The sequence below is a fragment of the Xiphias gladius genome, chromosome 15, assembly GCF_016859285.1.
Source record: "Xiphias gladius isolate SHS-SW01 ecotype Sanya breed wild chromosome 15, ASM1685928v1, whole genome shotgun sequence".
Classification (NCBI taxonomy): domain Eukaryota; kingdom Metazoa; phylum Chordata; class Actinopteri; order Istiophoriformes; family Xiphiidae; genus Xiphias; species Xiphias gladius.
The window spans coordinates 7899891-7916942 of NC_053414.1; the positions used below are offsets into that span (position 1 = coordinate 7899891).

At 39.4% G+C, this 17052-nt stretch overlaps 1 protein-coding gene and 1 long non-coding RNA gene across 2 annotated transcripts in view; both read right to left on the reverse strand.

Moving 5' to 3' along the window:
• The window catches only part of mslnb (mesothelin b), a 27092-nt gene extending 19601 nt beyond the window's left edge, over positions 1-7491 (reverse strand). The window contains exons 1-13 of the mRNA XM_040146500.1: positions 7301-7491; positions 7112-7215; positions 6103-6215; positions 5584-5826; positions 4111-4185; positions 3744-3985; positions 3030-3111; positions 2723-2866; positions 1726-1928; positions 1529-1638; positions 497-615; positions 210-380; positions 80-111 (exon numbers count right to left, since the gene is read on the reverse strand). Of these exons, the coding sequence (XP_040002434.1) occupies positions 80-111; positions 210-380; positions 497-615; positions 1529-1638; positions 1726-1928; positions 2723-2866; positions 3030-3111; positions 3744-3985; positions 4111-4185; positions 5584-5826; positions 6103-6215; positions 7112-7215; positions 7301-7491 (1829 nt within the window). The remainder of the gene's footprint in view (positions 1-79; positions 112-209; positions 381-496; positions 616-1528; positions 1639-1725; positions 1929-2722; positions 2867-3029; positions 3112-3743; positions 3986-4110; positions 4186-5583; positions 5827-6102; positions 6216-7111; positions 7216-7300) is intronic.
• A 355-nt stretch (positions 7492-7846) lies between these two features.
• On the reverse strand, positions 7847-15619 carry LOC120800926. Its single transcript, XR_005709026.1, has 5 exons — positions 15516-15619; positions 11559-11657; positions 9802-9820; positions 9605-9641; positions 7847-7942 (listed from the first exon to the last, which is right to left on the reverse strand). It is a non-coding gene; the product is annotated as an uncharacterized LOC120800926 (long non-coding RNA).
• Positions 15620-17052: the final 1433 nt, after the last annotated feature.

Consider the following 17052-nt stretch of genomic DNA (forward strand, 5'->3'; position numbering starts at 1 on the left):
CAATGGTATCGGTCCGAATTTGGCTGGAGTTAATCACCAAGAGCAGCGGTAAGTCGTAAAACCATCTGAAAGTACTCACATGTGTCTGTAGACAGCACAGGGTGGATTGACCTGAGTAGTTAAATATTTTACAATTAAACATACGGCACAGTTAAAAGGTTTGCTGAAAAATTATCATAAAAACATAAATAAAATAACGAAGCTTTTACCTTTTTGGCGAGCTGAACCAGGTAGTGTAGGACCTCTGGAAATCTCGCAGGGGACTCCATCAGGAAGTCAAACACTCGGTTGATAACAACTTCTTTCTCTGGAGGAGTAGGAAGAGGCAACAACAGCATCTCTGCTATCTGTTCTGGAGACAAGAGGTGAAGAACCTCCAGCTGGACGGGAGACAAGACAAGAGAGGAGAGAATACGTTATTTACAGTATACTTAATGCTGCACTCGAGCCGGCTTTAGATGAAGCACTGCGGCAGGTTCAGGGTCTCCAGACTTACTCCAGAGAAGTTGGGGTTGAGCTTGTAGAAGTCGGTGACCGGGGCGAATCTCGAGAAGAAGCCAAAGTTGTCTTCCAGCCACTCTGCACTGTGATTGGCTGAGGAGAGACACTGGGGGTCTGAAACATATGCACAGAAATTGATGTATATATATGAAATTACCCACGTGTATTAAACCTTTGTCTTTAAATTCTCTTTTTATTTATTAAAAAGAGAAAAGTCAGAAGTAACTAAGTACATTTATTCAAGTATTGCACTTACAAATTTGTACAAATTTGAGGTACATATACTTTACTTGTTTATTTCCACATCATGCTACTTTGTACGTTTTACTCCACTACATTCATTTGACAGCTAGTTACCAGCTACTACTTTATCACTTAGGACTTTAAATACAAAACATGGGATCAGCTCTTAAAATGCAATGCATCACTGCAGATAAAACTGCACCAAAGACCACATAAAATAGTTAAAATTGGCTCCAGCTCAACAAACTAAAATAGTAACATGCTGCTTACATATGAGTGATAATAATATTATTAATTCACAAAATTAATAATATTAGTGACTCACTTAAATAAGCATTTCTTTAGCATTAAACGTTTACTTTAATTTTTCTCTTACATGTTATTGCATCGGTGATAATTATCTAATAATATAACATGGTAATGTGTCCTTTCCTATTGATACTTTGTGTACATTTGACAATACTTGGATAATATTTCTTTACTTTCACTTGAGTAACATTTTCAATGCAGGACCTTTACACAGCCTTTTGACACTGTGGTATTACTATTATTACTAACTCCTCTACTACAGAAACAGAGAAGGACCCCTCTTAGTGAATCATATTTGTTGTAATGTTTGCATAATTTATGCTGTGAGTGCAGACTTGTGTCCTGTTTTTTTTGCCAGAATGTCAAGTTAAGATTTTTATGTAGTTGCAAAATGAAAATGCTCAATGAAAAAAGGCACAAATTGCTTTTTTTTTTGCTTGTCTTTACCTCCATAAACTGCTATCAATTTGCTTACCAGAGGTGTTGTGATGCAGCAGGAAGGAGTAGATGAAGTGCTCATAGATGTTATGACTGTACATCGGCTCTGCATCCATGAAACCCATGTATTTGCTGAGAGCTGCGACACTACACAAAGACAAGATGACAATTACTACTCCAAACCATGTGTGTGTGAAGAAAAAAAAAAAAATCCCCTCAAACCTGTGAACTCACATGGTTTGGTAAACGGGGCAGGAGAAGTTCTTGGTGCTGAGGCAGGAGAGGAGGGCTGGGGCTATGTCAGGCAGGAGGGGCATCAGTTTGATCTGGAACCAGAGCTTGATGAACTTCGGGTCCTGCAGGTGTTCCTGGGTCAGAGACGGGGAGTCCGGCTCACCGAAGATCTGCCGAAAGTTTGATGCCACCTCGCTGAAGTTCTACAGGAGGGATACAGGAAGGAGAAAGCAGAGATTTTAGTTTTTATTTTAAAATGTGTACACACATAAAGTAGGTTACAATAAAGATGTGTAACAGTTGAGTGTATCCAATGTAGGAATCAGGATACATACAGCTGCGGTACAGTGGTTAAGCATGAGACATTTTTGACTCAATAATAGTGTCTCCAAGTGAACATGCAGTTCTAACCAGCATAATTCAAGTTTTATGGTGCAGGTTTTGTGTGTCTATAATTGTTTATAAAGGTAAAATGAGTCTTAATATTTTGGTTTGTTTCATTTAACTTTGAAAATCTGACTTTTAAACTTTATTATTAAATGTTAATCTCAAGCTAGTAGTTTAAATTCACAGTTTGGGATATAAATTTAAAAAAGGAAAACACCACAAAAAATCAGAAACAAAAGATTGGAATCTGTTACCATTCCCAAATTGTTTGACACTTAATGTACAATAATATGGGCGGTATTTTAAGTTATTCATAATTTCAGATGCTTTAAAATGTTTGTTTACATCAGTACTGTCTGTATACCTTGAGGTAAAACAGGCTTCTATTTTGTAAGTATGATCCATTGAGAAACGGATTAAATGCATCTATAACTGAAAATCTTTAATTATGACTGTGAATAAATCTAAATAAATAAAGTGTATAACATCAAAAATTTGCAGATTGTACTTTTATTATTTAATATCTCAGAAAATATGGATGGAAATCAATAAAAGGGAAAACAATGTCTTTTTTTTTTTTTTTTAAATAGATGGATACATCGGTACTCACTGCCGTGGACAACTCCATGAACAGTGAGTTCAGACGTTCTGTCAGCTCCATAATCAGTCTCATGACCGTCTCCTCGGACATTGTCAGGTTGGTACGAGCGGCGCAGTGCAAAACGTGGGCCACATTTTCCACTGCATTGGTCAGCTGGTATCAAATAAAATAACATAAAAAGTTATATAACTGTGAGTGCAGAACGTGTCCAATTTTTTCATTAGTTTTAGTAAAGGTTCAGGTAAGTTTAAAAAAAAATCTAAACATCGAATCTCGATTCATGTTGAAAAAATAATAAAGTAAAATGAAGCCTCACCGCGCAAGGGTTCTTATCGAGGGTGATGCTACAAACATCCTGGATCTCAGAGGTTTCGTTGTCCATGCCGTGGTCCAGATAGCTGCAAAGAAAAAGGAAAAAAATGTGTTCGGAAGACATTATGATACACCATCTTACCAAACCGAAACATACATACTGTAGACTGACTGGGGGTGGATTGGTGTGCTTACTTAAAGCTGCAGTCATTGATTTTTGGCCAATAGCGGGTAGAAAAACTCCACAATGCACCGATAACCCCATATTTTCACCTTTCAAAAGTTCTTATGGCTTAACTTGTTAGCAAGCATTTGCCTTTTTCCCCAGCTGGCAGACACAGAGCAACATTTGCATTGTTGTAAAGTTGCTAGGCGCTAACTTTCTCTGGTGCTGAGAATGTAGACTACAGTGGGTTTATCTGACCTTTTTTTTTTTGGAAAACAGCTGCCTGTGGCGGCTGGAGACCGAACAGCACAGTAAAACCAAAACAATCAGCTAAAGAGGGTAAAAAAGCAACACAGAGCCACGGCTGGGTGATGAGCTAATCGATGCTTTGCACAGCAGTAATTGCTTAAGATTGTAGGGTCTTTAAATTTGAATTTGTCTCATCAAATTCTGTTGTTTTCCATATACTTCTAACTTTACACACTTAATACAATCAAAATAAAGAAATGCGGTGTGGAAAAAATGCTAATCAAATAGCTTAGCTTGACTTACAACACGTCGTGAAAGGCGAGCGTGATGTTTCGATGCAGCAGGGCCTCATCGTTTGGCAGGAACCTACGTAACACCGGCATCACGACCTGCTGGTACCAGTCCTCCACGTTCGTCACATCAAACTTTGGCGTCTCTGGGAGGACAGACGTGTTTTGGGGCCGGTAAATGTCTGCCAGCTCAGCCAGGGTCCAGTTGAGCAGGAACTGGGTCAGAGTGGCACTGCTTATTTCTGACACGTTTCTCTGGAGAAACACAGCCGATGAGGAGTCATTACACACGGCAGGCTTACTGCGGTTCACATACATCCGCATGTTAGTTCATGTGGGATGCGTGCATGTTTATGAACAGTATGTGCGAGCGCTTGTACCTCATGTGTGAAGGACACAAAGTCATGAACGAAGCTCCCAATGGGTCTGAAAGCCGTCATGAACCCGTTTAAAACCTGTAAGTGTGACACAAGAGGTGACTAAAATCGTTATTTTAGCTGGAAATGAAAACATCTTAACTTCTTAAACTTGTGGTCACGAACAGTATATGTTGCTTTAATTCTGTGTTAATTGATTTTTTGGCTATTTTGTAACCACAACTGCTGACATATTATCACCATATTAAGTTGATATGGTCAACGTGACAGCAAAACGTTGCCTATTTACGCATCCATCCATCGTGTTTATGTCCACCTGATGATTACAGGTCCAATATTCAACTCTGTTTTATCTCTCTCTTCAGCTGATAACTAGTCCACTCTCTTTACCAGCTGGTCGCCAACTTTGGCCGTCTGTTTTTTGGTCCTAGGCTGGTAATCAGAGCACTGTTTCGACATTTGGGAAAATAAAATTTGTGGTCTTGCCAAGAGTTACATGAGGAGATCACATCTATATAGTAAATACGTAGTTGGAGCCAGCAGCTGGTTGGCTTAGTTAAGCTTAAAAAAGACGTTTTAATGTTGCACAGGGGTTTATATTTTCCCCGCCGAGAAATAATGTGGCACATAGCCCCCTCATTATTGTTTGAAGCCAGAGCCAGAGGTCCGTTAGCTTAATTTAGCTAGAAGAAGTAACTTCCTAGCCAAGAAACAGTCATGCAAGAAAAACCCCCCGCAAAGCAGCCTATTGTCATTTTCACACTTCGGATCTCGTGCAGATTTTACAAACGAAATGTTGCATTTTAACTTGTGAGCATTCCATGTTCTGGTGGGTGATATTTTGTCACCTTTGGACAGAGCCAGTAAAGCTATATCCTCCTGTTTCCAGTCTTTTTGCTAAGCTAGGCTAACTGGCTGTGGGATGTAGCTTCGTATTTACTCTACTCGAAAATAGTGTCCTGGTCTAAAATGCGAACAGCCGATGTGAAATGTTAAAAGATGCTCTGTGAGTTTGTTACGACGAGTGGCCCCTTTCACATTACACATAATCATCCATTGTTAATGTTAAAATATTGATTAAAGCAGCTTAAATAAATAAAACACTTTAAATAAATAAAACCCTCTATCACCGTGTGTCTGTTTGTCCCACATCATTTAAGCGTTGATGACACTATCGCTGCTGTTATACATAAAACATACGTTTTTATGGCTGCACCATTACCTGTACCTGTCATATTCTATTTGATGTCTTTGAAAACTTTTTGGATGTCAGCAATAACTTTAAAAAAAAAAAAAAAAGTGGTGAAGGTATTAGAAACTTGGTGAAAATTTTTTTTTCCACTGGACCAGCCAGTGGTTATTTTAAGAATAAAGGAATTTACCGAAACTCTAATTCAAGATTTTATAGCTGTTGTTTTAAGTAATTGAGCATGAAAGACATGGCAGTTTCCATACAACCATAACATATTTCAGTACCTCTCTGATGCTGTGTTGAGGGGACAGCGAGTTATATGTAGGTTGTGGGAGATAGGTAGATGGATATCCAGGGCTCGTCCAGTTGTAGCCCCCATCGGGGCTCATGGTGGGAGGAGGGCCAGAGCCCCCTGTCAACAAACTGTGGAAGACCAGGGTTAAGGTGCCGTTGCCCAAACCTGCGACCTCAGGCATCAGCAGCAGCTCGGCCTTCTGCGCTGGAGACAACAGGTGAAGAACCTCCAACTGTGGTGGAGAAAAAAGAAAACAGCAGAAAGGAGGAGGGTGGAGAGGCGGCAATGTGGAGAGGCAATGATGTGTTTGTTTTAAGTGCAGTGATACACTTCAGTGTAAAAAAAAAATTATAAAACTTAGTTCATCATTTGTCACATGAACAGTCCCATGAAGTGTCTCTGGAGAGCAACTGGCAGTAAAACTCTCTCCACTCTGTTGCTGTGAGCTTGTAAATCCTATAAATCCTATAAATCCTACAAATCTTGAAGACAACGCAGGTCAACTCACTCCACTGAAGACCATGTTGAGTGTTGAAAAGTCCTTCATTCGGGCCATGGCTCTGAAGGCACCAAAATTCTTCATTAGCCACTCCTCACTGCTCTCCTCCGGGCTCACACAACCTGTACGGAGATTGCACACACACACACACACACACACACACACACACACACACACACACACACACACACACACACACACGCACACAGTGTAAACACATATAACACACATAAACAAATTAGAAGAGATAAATGACCTTGTATAGTGCTAACAAATCTGAACATCTTAATCTGTCAGTTAGAGAAAAACAGAATTTGATCTTTGATTGTCATTCTGTTCCTGTAATTTGTTGCAGATCTTTTGTAGGTGCTGACTACTTTACATAAATCCCCTTAACTCATAAATGCACCGTGCAATAACGATCAAGCAACAGTTTATTAAACGTCCTAATTTAATGGTTGTGAGTTAGACTCAAACAATTTTGCATAAAAAACATTAAAAAAAAAAAAAAAGCTAATATCTCTGATCAGGACTAAGCAATTCTTCAAAACTCGGCCAAAATGATTGTCTCATGATCACTATGCACTTTGTGATTCAGATCTGAAAACAGAAAACAGATTGTATTTACATTTTTTTATACTTAAGATCTGCACAGCCCACCTACACACTGGACCGATATACACTGAAGTATTTTCATACTTGTATAACATATATTCAGAGTTTTTATTTTTAAATTTTTATCCTGTATATCTGTTTTTGCAACTCTTATTTTTACTCTAATTCTTATTTTTTATTGCACACCAGACTTTTTGGCACGCTATTGAACCCTGTACGCCGATGCTCGTACTACATGAGCATGTCACAAATAAAAACTATCAATGTTTGGTTAGAAATTTCTCAACATTTTTCTGTGACACAATAACAACATTAGAGGAATGTACAGCTTAAGGGGAGGTGTGCACTCTGTAAATAACTACCAGATAATTAGAGGTTAGACTCATTAGCATAAAAACTTTACCTGCCACCCTGTCTCCAGACAGGAAGGGGTACATAAAGAACGTGTAGATCCACCTTTGTCTGACTGGAGTCATCTCAGAATAATAGTGACCGAGCTCCCTCACCCTGTAAGAAAATGGAGGTTGGTGAGAAGTTGCTGTGCCGTCACCGAAAAGCACACTGGTCGATAGAGACAGAAAAAGAGACATACACAGTTTGGAAGGTGGAGCAGCTGAAGTTCTTGGTGCTGAGGCAGGACAGGAAGTCTTTAGTGATGGATTTCAGCAGCGGTTTTATCTTGACCTCCAGCCACATCTGGACCAGGTCTTCATTCTGGAGGGGGTCTGCACCGGGCTTCCATTCCAGTGCCCCTTGCAGACTGAGAAGTGGCACTCCTGTCATCCTGGACCCCTGTGGTGGTGGTGGTGATGGAGAGATGTTTAAAAAATCAGGTAGTTTAATATATTTTTTTTTATGTATGTTTATATGTGGATAAAGTTAACAAAACAGGTAGACAAATACATGTGACATTTAACCTTCGGTAACAAAATAGTCTTTCCAGAAGACCCAGAGTCACAGCACTGCTGATCTTTGACAGTCTGGAGAGTCTGACTGGCACTCCATGAGAAAAAAACAAAAACAGCAGCAGAGCACCAACTGGTCTGGTTGGAAAAGGAGACAACATTCCTCCCGTTGCGTGTCTATACACACATTCCCGTGTTAGCCGTACCATGAAGGTGTACAAATCCATTGTCGCCCCGAGCATGCCTTTCAGCCTCCGCATGTGGTCTCTCCCTGTGCCCGTCGGTGGCAATCCCACACACCGGAGGAAGTGCGAGGTCGAATCAGGTACCTTGGAATGAATGACATTGGGGGAAAACTTGAGCAATAAGCCAACAATTTGATATAGAAAAACAAACTGAAATCCTACTGATGAGGCTAATGGAGAGATCCTATTGTAAGAAATGTTGGAATTTTTTATTTTTTATTTTTTTTATTTTTTTACTGCAAACATTTAAAGATAAAGGAAACTGCACCAAAAATAAACACTGAGCTGACATAATCAATTCATAACATTGAGAAATTAGCTCCACGTTAGCGGCATTTGCATTTGGCCAGTGGTGACCTGAGGAGTCTGCAACCGATTCCGGGACCCTATTCATCAGAAATCAACCAGGCCTGCTGGATTTAGGCCACTCACAATTTTGGTTACCCTGGTTATACAGACATACCATACAGACATTATCCACGAACATGTACGAATCTTCTGTACAATGAGAAGTCAGCGTGAGAATAAATTCATTTGGCTTGAAGTATCCAGTGCAGATTGTGGCCGATTGTTGTCACACTTGGCTTTGTTCTGGTACTAGAGTGCTGAATGTAAGCAGGCTCTAGCTAATATATGTATATAAAGGTGAATTTTGCATGTCGTTCATCACGAATCTGGCAACCGAGCTTGCTGGATTTTAGGCCACTCCTTGACCAAACAAGCTTGGATTCCACAATTTCCAAGGAACCGCTCTGAATCTCAGTGAATGGGTGCCTAATAAAGTCAATCGTTATCCCGAAGAGGAATTAAAACACATACCACATATATGTAATCTAAGGACAGAAATGCAGCTAGTGAATTAGTTAACTTAGTGAATTAACCTAGTCAAGTTAGCTAACCATATTCAGCTGTTATGAAGTATATTAACCAGCTAAGTTAGAGGCGTAAATAATTAGCAACAATATAAATTACAAAATTCACATTCAAATGTCTGCTGTGAAAAAGGTCTGTATAATATTTCAGCGAGTGTCTGGTGTCTTTTCTAACTTTGTAAGAGCACGTGCCGGATGCCGACTAGAAAACACTAAAGATAGTGACTGCCGGGCTCCGACAGTTTTAAAGCTGAGACATGTTGGTAATCGCCCGATCGTAGCGTCGTCGACGTCTCACAGTAACAAGACTACAGACACCGATGACGAACAAGCTGCAGAAAATCCTTAGACGATCTTAACAAATCCCCGCCGATGGGAACAATGCACGAACCGATCTTGATGCCGCTGGCATGCGATAATAACCCCTGACAGTAGGCTCTGGAGTTGCTGTCTACTACATACTTAATTAAGTTAATTACTTCCTCTTAAATAAATTACAACTTCAAATATTCTTCTGTAACATAATAACAAATCCTGAAGCTGCTCTAGTGGCACTGAAAGTGACCAAACAAAAACACACCAAGTTCCCACCGAATCACCATGAACAACTTAACAACTGGTTTAAAGTCGATTCACCATTTGCTGTTCGGAAAACAATCTGATAAATACTCTTCAACCAACAGATAAAGTCAGAACATGACATCTATATCCGCAGCTTTGGGAGGGATTTAATTATGATCGTAAATCCAGATTAATCAGAAACATCCGGGAAAAAAACAAACAGATGCAGAACTTGTTGAACTGTTTTAGGGCAGAATTTCTGTTGAGCGTTTTGCTTCCCTGCACAATAATGTCAAATGCTTTGGACGCTCACCTGACCACAGGTTTCTCTCGTAGTGCAGGTTTCATTTCTGTAGATTTCCATCGGTGGAGCAGCAAGACGAGCATTTAAAGACAGAGGACGTCATCGTTCATTTCATTTGGAACAGGGTGAAAAGAAAATTGTGTGCACTATTGGCTTTGTAATAAAAATGATGTGTCTGATTTTCCATTTTAACTTCCTGATCTTACCGTTTTGCACTTGATGCCCCTGTTAGAAGAAGACAAAATTCGTTGTTAGAGCTGACACTACAATCTGAAGGACTTAAGCTAGATTTGGACATTTCTATCTTGAGACACTTTATTATGAGATAATAATTGTTTATGCTTTTAATGCAATGGGTTTCTGTTACCCTGCTTCATCCACAGTCCGGCCTACTTTACAAAGAGATCTGAGCCAAATCAGTGGTGATACAAGATAACAAATGCAAGGCTGCATTGCATCATGGTCAGTTGAGACTGTTGATGGTGGAGAAAACTTTTTTTTTTTGTTGCACTGGATTGTTCTTTTTAGGAGTGTTGAATGTCAAAATGGTCAAATCTGAGAAAGAAATTCAAGCTTTTTAATTCTGAGAAAGTGACAAAACCGCCCGTCATTAGCCAAAGATTCGTCGGGTATTAAACTCAATTTTATCTGCTTTGTTGTCCGCATTTGACCACATATCAGGCAACTTAAGAACAAAACACACGAAAAGACCAAAACCAACCATGAAATAATCCCTCTAACAGGTCTTGCCTGTGTGTCCTGTGCCACCCCGAACTTCGTTGTTGTCCAGTAACGATTTAAAGGGCGCCAACGAGCCACACTGTTGCACGCGCTGACGTGTTCCTTCATTATGATAAACATAGGCGCTCTTAGGTGCCTGCATACAACCTTTAAGAATACTACTGAGCCTCATTTAAAAATGGAACTACAGTCTTGTGACTCGTCTTTTTACATATTCAGGAGCACCCGGTGCACGTTGGGCTGCATAAAGAGTAGAGAAGTCAGAAGGTTTTCGACAGAGGGACTAAAACATTATCGATTTTGATCTTTTCATAGGATTTGTCGAGACCATCTTCATCCTTTTAAACGGGAAGGCTGCCGTTATTGCGTAGTTTAGTTATAGTTCACAAATCCAGTGAGAAGAGCAAAAACCAATAATTCATTTGTTCATCTGTCAATACTTTCTGACTCCCCTACCCCCTCTGTGGCAATCGCAAGCCCATTCATCCTGCTGAAGACGTAGAAAAGGGGTCACAAATATTTAGTTTAATTTTTTAAAAAGCTAAACTGAAGTTTTCCCTAACAAAAGCACACCAGTCTTCCGATCACCATTTACAAGGTTTCAAACCGGGAAAACAAACTAAAACACCAGGAAAACAGTCAAGAATTTGAAAGTCTGAAAATGTGTTTGGAGAAACACTGCAAAAAGAGAGCTGCAGCTGTGGAGATAACCGAAATCCCGAAATTCAGTCACTAGTTCATACTTGTTCCGTTGTCTGACAACAGAAACAGGAGAACATGTAAATGAGAACAGCTTTATGGGGAATTAAACCTCCGTATATGTGAGCACAGAGAGTAGGAGACAAGCACACGGATACATTTTTTCAATTTCGAAATATGATATGATATTCATCCCATATGTTTATGGTAATGAGTCGTGCTTATGAAGGAAAATGTCACCCAGAGTGGCTCGTTTTTGTGGGTTTTTTTTTTTTTTTTTAAATGGTTTTTGTACAACAATGGAGCTCTATGGCAGAGACCTATAACTAGCAGGAAAGCAACATCAAACATCCGCTACATAGACGATCAATTCATTGGTGACTTCGGTCATTTAACGAGACAAGTTGACAATAAGTAAAATATAGAATATCACCAGGCTTCTCCTTTGTATCTGTATTTTTTTTGCCTTTGGCTGTAGCTTGACGCTTGAACATTAGAGAAAAGACACAAAACCTGATCTTACCGAAGCAGCTCCCCAGGAGGTAAACGAGTAGGAACAGGTAGCGTGATCTCATGATGTGACAAGTCTCATGGGATGCGAGGGCTTTCTGGGGAAAAGTCACTGGGGAGGGAATCAGAGAAAGCCGGTTACGCAGTCAGCCACTGATGTTTAGAGGCTGTCGTTGTTGCCAAAGGTTCTGCAACCAAATATTAGCGGAGGGTGCCAATAACTGTGTCTGGAGTACATTTTGTGTATGTATTTTTTTTTTAACCAATTAGCAAGTTTTGTTTGTTTTATTTCTTTTGTTCAGTAACCTTTGACATTTTATTAAATATTTTGATCATAAAAAATAGGTTAATTTGCATTTATTTCTGAAGATATTCTAAATTCTGTACTTAGAATTCAGGGTTTGCAAATAATTTCCACCAGACTCACACTGTCTTTTAATTTTAAGGTACATTTAAATGTACAGCAAAAGCCGAAAACATTATATCAACACACATCTTTGTATGAGAACAGCAGATACAGTATGAAATAATAAATGTAGTCATTCTCAACGAGGTGTGCCCCTTTTGCTCCTTTGAAATCATGAAAAAGCTTAATGTATTAAATAAGTAAGCTTTCTTTTATTAAAAACAAACCGCGCCATTGTTGTCCAGTCGCTGTTTAAATCTAATGCACTCTGTCAATTAAAGCTCGGAGCCTGTTTGGTTGGCAGCAGATAGGGATCAGGGAGTGGCTGTCAGATATTTTACAGACAGTGGCATAAAGTTGCCTTTAACATAAGAGCACAACGGCGATGAGACAATAGATGCTTCAGAGGAAAGAATGCTGAAACTCTGCACCCTCCATCGCCGAACAATGAACACAAAGCCAAGGAGCACATGACCATGGGTGGAAAAAAACCCCCAAAAAACAGACAACTAATCCTATAAAATGCTGCTCAGATAGCTTTACCTCATTTCACCCTGGTCCTTGCAACGCACACGCAACAGGTGCTTTCCCTATTTCTTTTCAGTATTATCTAGAGCCAGTATGTTTTTTGAGACACCTAATGTTACAAAGAAAGGGAGTTCAGGTAAAAAAAAGCCATATTTGTTGATATTTGTCACATCTCTCATGTTGTGTCAAGTGACTCACATCTCTCAGCCTCTGTCATAAAGTGTGTAAGCCGATAACAACTAATGCACAGATTGTCTTCCTTACTTTGCTTTCTTCCCCCCACACACACACACACACAAACTGCCTAGACTTACAGTCTTTCTAACTCTAACTAACTCTAACCTTGACCGTGACCCCAACCAAAAACTAAGTCATGAAGGGGATTTCTTCAAGTCTATCTTAATACTTTACCCCCATGCCATACTCTACTGTACTGTATGTACACTGAAAGAGTTATCAGTTGCTGTAACTGTTCCTCCTGCTCATACCGACCATGAAGAGGGCCGTTCCTAAAACGATTCCAGGGCAAGATAAGGTGAGGCTTCAAATGTGCGAGTTACTAAAATTAAGTGGGTATTCTCCAAAGTTATGGTCTTTGTAGTAACCCATCCTCTTAGACTGGATAGGAGGGGATCACTTCGTAGCCATTATGAAGCGATCAGTATAGCTCTCAACGCACAAACGGGAGGTGAGTCCCCACAATGTGCCCGTGCGAACAGATTTGTTAATTTAATTCGAATTTGAATTTGAGGATAAACTCCCTGATACACATCTTCTCATTTTCAGACAAAAAAACAAAAAAAAAAACATGGAAAATAACAGACATTTGAAAGAAATAAATACATATATAGTAGTAATGATAATAAAGTGGAATAATCCGAGCAACACAAAACAGTCAACAGAATAACATCAACATGGACACACACACACACACACAAGGGCTCTCCCTCAATCCCGCACCGCACACACACACTACATCTCGAGTGTAAAATAAAGAAAGGGTGTTGAGTGTGTCTGAGTGAACATGATGATCTAAATGGAACTGTTGTATGTCCACACATGAGCACAGTAACTCAAGATCTGTGTGCGCACCGTCAAGTTCAGGAACATTCCCATTAGCTGTGGAAACAGGAGGGTTCGACGTCCTCTCTGCGGAGAAAATGATTTGTTTGTTTTGTGGTTTAGGTTTTTGAAAAGGTTTTTGTCGCTCGATGTAAAAACATGAGCTGTGTATTAGGAAGAGAATCTTTTCACTCATCGATCGTCAGATGAAAGAGTTATTTGTTTGTAATATATAAGTTTTGTTCTTTTCTTAAAAATTGTTTTACGGCTGCAAAGATATTTTGGGGTCTTATTACTAAGTAACTAACAACTACACACACACACACACACACACACACACATCCTCACGAGTTACCGCTCAACACTTTCACCCTGGTGGTTCTTTATAGTGTATTGCAAAATAGGTCTTTGTGTCAAATATTTGGTTAAAGTTTAAGTGTTTGTTCAGGATCATTCGCTGTCCAAACACATTTCTTACCTGCCAGGTGAAAGAAAAACATTATTTAGATTCTTGGTGACCAATTCGCTATTTCTAACAGTGGTGGTGTGAAAATATTTGACAATGTTTGTCACCCTCATCCACAGTCAGAAGAAAACATAATTCCTTCCCTCTTAGGGTTCTTTTTTAAACTCATATTAAGTAATAGGATGTAAAAAATTGAACTGAAAGGAGTTTAGACAAAATCAAAAAATAAAATCTGGTTGCACAATCTTATCAGTAGAGGTTATCAGTCAAAAGAAGGACATCAAATCACATAAAAATGTGAAGATTTCAGGGATAACACAAAAAAACTTCCCAGAGTTATTTCCATTGAGATCCATGATGTACAAATAACAAAGATCTTTTTAAAATTGTGGTGGTCACTTTCTTTTGTTTCGGTGTTTTAATGTGTAAAGGCAACTTCTTCCAATTTCTGGCACCACAGGACTTAGTAATGGAGTACATTTACTCAAGTGCTGCACTTAAGTACCGTTTTGAGGTACTTCGCTTGAGCATTTTCATTTGATGCCACTTTATACCTCTACTTCACTGCATTCCAGGGGGAAATATTGTACTATTTACTCCAATACGTTTTGATCTTCTGACTTAAATTCACCTTGCAGATAAAGATTTTACATACAAAACCTACAGTCAACCTAACTATGATGAATTACCGTAGATAGAAGTACCCAGAGGTACATTAAAGTAAATATTACACAAAATAGGTCACAAGAAGAAGGCATTCTGCATTAAGAGTACTTTTACTTTTTAATGCTAATTCTTGACCATGTACAGTTCATGAGTTACAAAAGAAGGTAGTAGGATTAGATAGTTACACTTGACACTTAATATTATGTTGCTATTACTTTTGTACTTTTACTTCAGTCAAAATTTTGAATGTAAGACTTGCAATGAACCATTTTTGTTACTTAAAGTATCTCAATACTTCCTCCACCAATAAGTTTATCTCTTTCAGCCAGGGATTTCATCCACTGGATTTCCTGTAAAACCTTTAGTATTCTTTGTTCTAAAGGTTATTTAGAAAGTCACCTTTTTTATTAGATATTACTATAAGGAGAGGGCCTCTTCTTGGAGGATCACCTACAGGCTCGAACGTAATCTAACCCAGTTTAATGAGGCAGAATTTATTATTCCCACGGCTGAAATCCCCAGTCGGCATGTTGTTGCCAGGGGCGCGAGCTCGCACAACAAAAATGACCAGATTATGGTCATTGAAGTGATTACTTCACTGATTTTCAACCTGATCTGCCTGCATTTATCATTGTAAAACCTGCTCATACTCACCATTGATTTAACGAGGCTCTATTTTTCTCTATTTACTCTTAAATATGAATAAATATCAGTCAGTGGGAGTGAGAAGTACATATGGAAAAAAGAAAGCTGGTGATGTGATCCTTTAGGTTGCAGTGACAGATTTGATGTGGAACTAAAATGACACAATGTGAACGTGAAATCAGAGCCGAATCTCTTACCAAATCTTGTCCTGTAGCTGGAGTCCTTCAGGTGCTGCAAAGTGCCAGGGTTAGACACTCCTGACACCTGAGAAACAGGTGTCTCGGTAATCCGCTGAAGGGTGTGTTGCTACCTGTGACGACAACACAGGTAATGGTGGCGGACTCCTCTCTGCTGCACAAGGGGGCGGGAACAAGTTTTGCTCCCTCTGCTTCAGGCGTGTACTACACTGCTGCTGCGCATGTGTAATGTGTTTAGGTGTTTAGAGCACATCAGCTTTTGTGTCCACGAATGCCCGTGTGAAAGAACGTTCAAAAGTTATGTCGGGTTTATGTTCAGCAGGTTACACCTCCCCAGCATTTATTTTTGGATATATAAGCCTCTAGCTTTGTTAACAATAAAACAATGTGGAAATTAATAATTCAATAATGTAGTGTTTAACCCAAAGATTGAATTAATATGGATTTAAAACAGTAGCTGTTTTCTTTGATTACATCGCACCCAACACAGTCGTGATGTATTGAAACCCAAACAGGGGTTGAGCATAAACGGTTACGCCACAGATGAAAAAAGAGATCCCTTTTAAGGCTTTAAAGGTGACGCATGTCCTTAATCTATTCCATCATTTAACACAGGGTGGTCTGTCAATCGGCTTTTATTCCCGAAGTTAGAAATAAAACATCAAATAATGAGCAAGGAATAAATTAGAAAATGTAAATGTGGACTGTAAAAGTCACAGTGACTGAAAACATGCTATTATCAAAACTAAGGGACTTTAGTGTTCATGTGTATGTGTACACACATAATCACACACAAACACAAAGACACACACAAACACACACACCGTGGCATGCACACCCACATCAACTTAAACTGGTTTGTTAACAATCTGAGGTTTCAAGCAAACTGAATTCAGTATAATAGAGGGTGATTCCTTCAGTATAGAGGGTGACTGACTCTTACAATGAGCACAGCCCCAGGCATTCAGGAAGTGGATTACACAATATTTAATTAAACTGAAGTTTATTCACACTTTTATGAAGGAGGTGGGTAAAAATCAGTATTCTCACAACCACCACGGATGGAATATTACACAACTCACAGGTTAGTCAGTGTCCCACTGGTTCAGAGGCCATCTGATTCATTACAACTCTCTAAGAATTTCATGCCAGAAATATTGTATTTGAAAGAATACTGAACAAATGTACAGAAACCAATGTGTTTAACCTTTCAGTGTGTGTATTTGTATGTGTCAGTTGCAGATCTCCAACTTAAAGCTGGACCAACTACTATCAGGAATGGGAGGTTAGACACGTTAGATCTTGTTTGTTTAATCCATATAGAGACCAAAGGGGGTCAAAGGAGTCAGACTATTTCTCAGCTGCTCAGAGCCAAGTGGTAAGCCCTTTTCACATTATAGCGGTAAAACAAGGGTCTTTGCGCAGTCTTTGCCTCCGAAACTCCGCTACAACGCCGATGCTTCTAGCAGTGGATCGTTGTGCCTCAGAGACTCACAAACGGTGTTTTTGAAACAATCTTGGCAGCTGCATCTGTCAG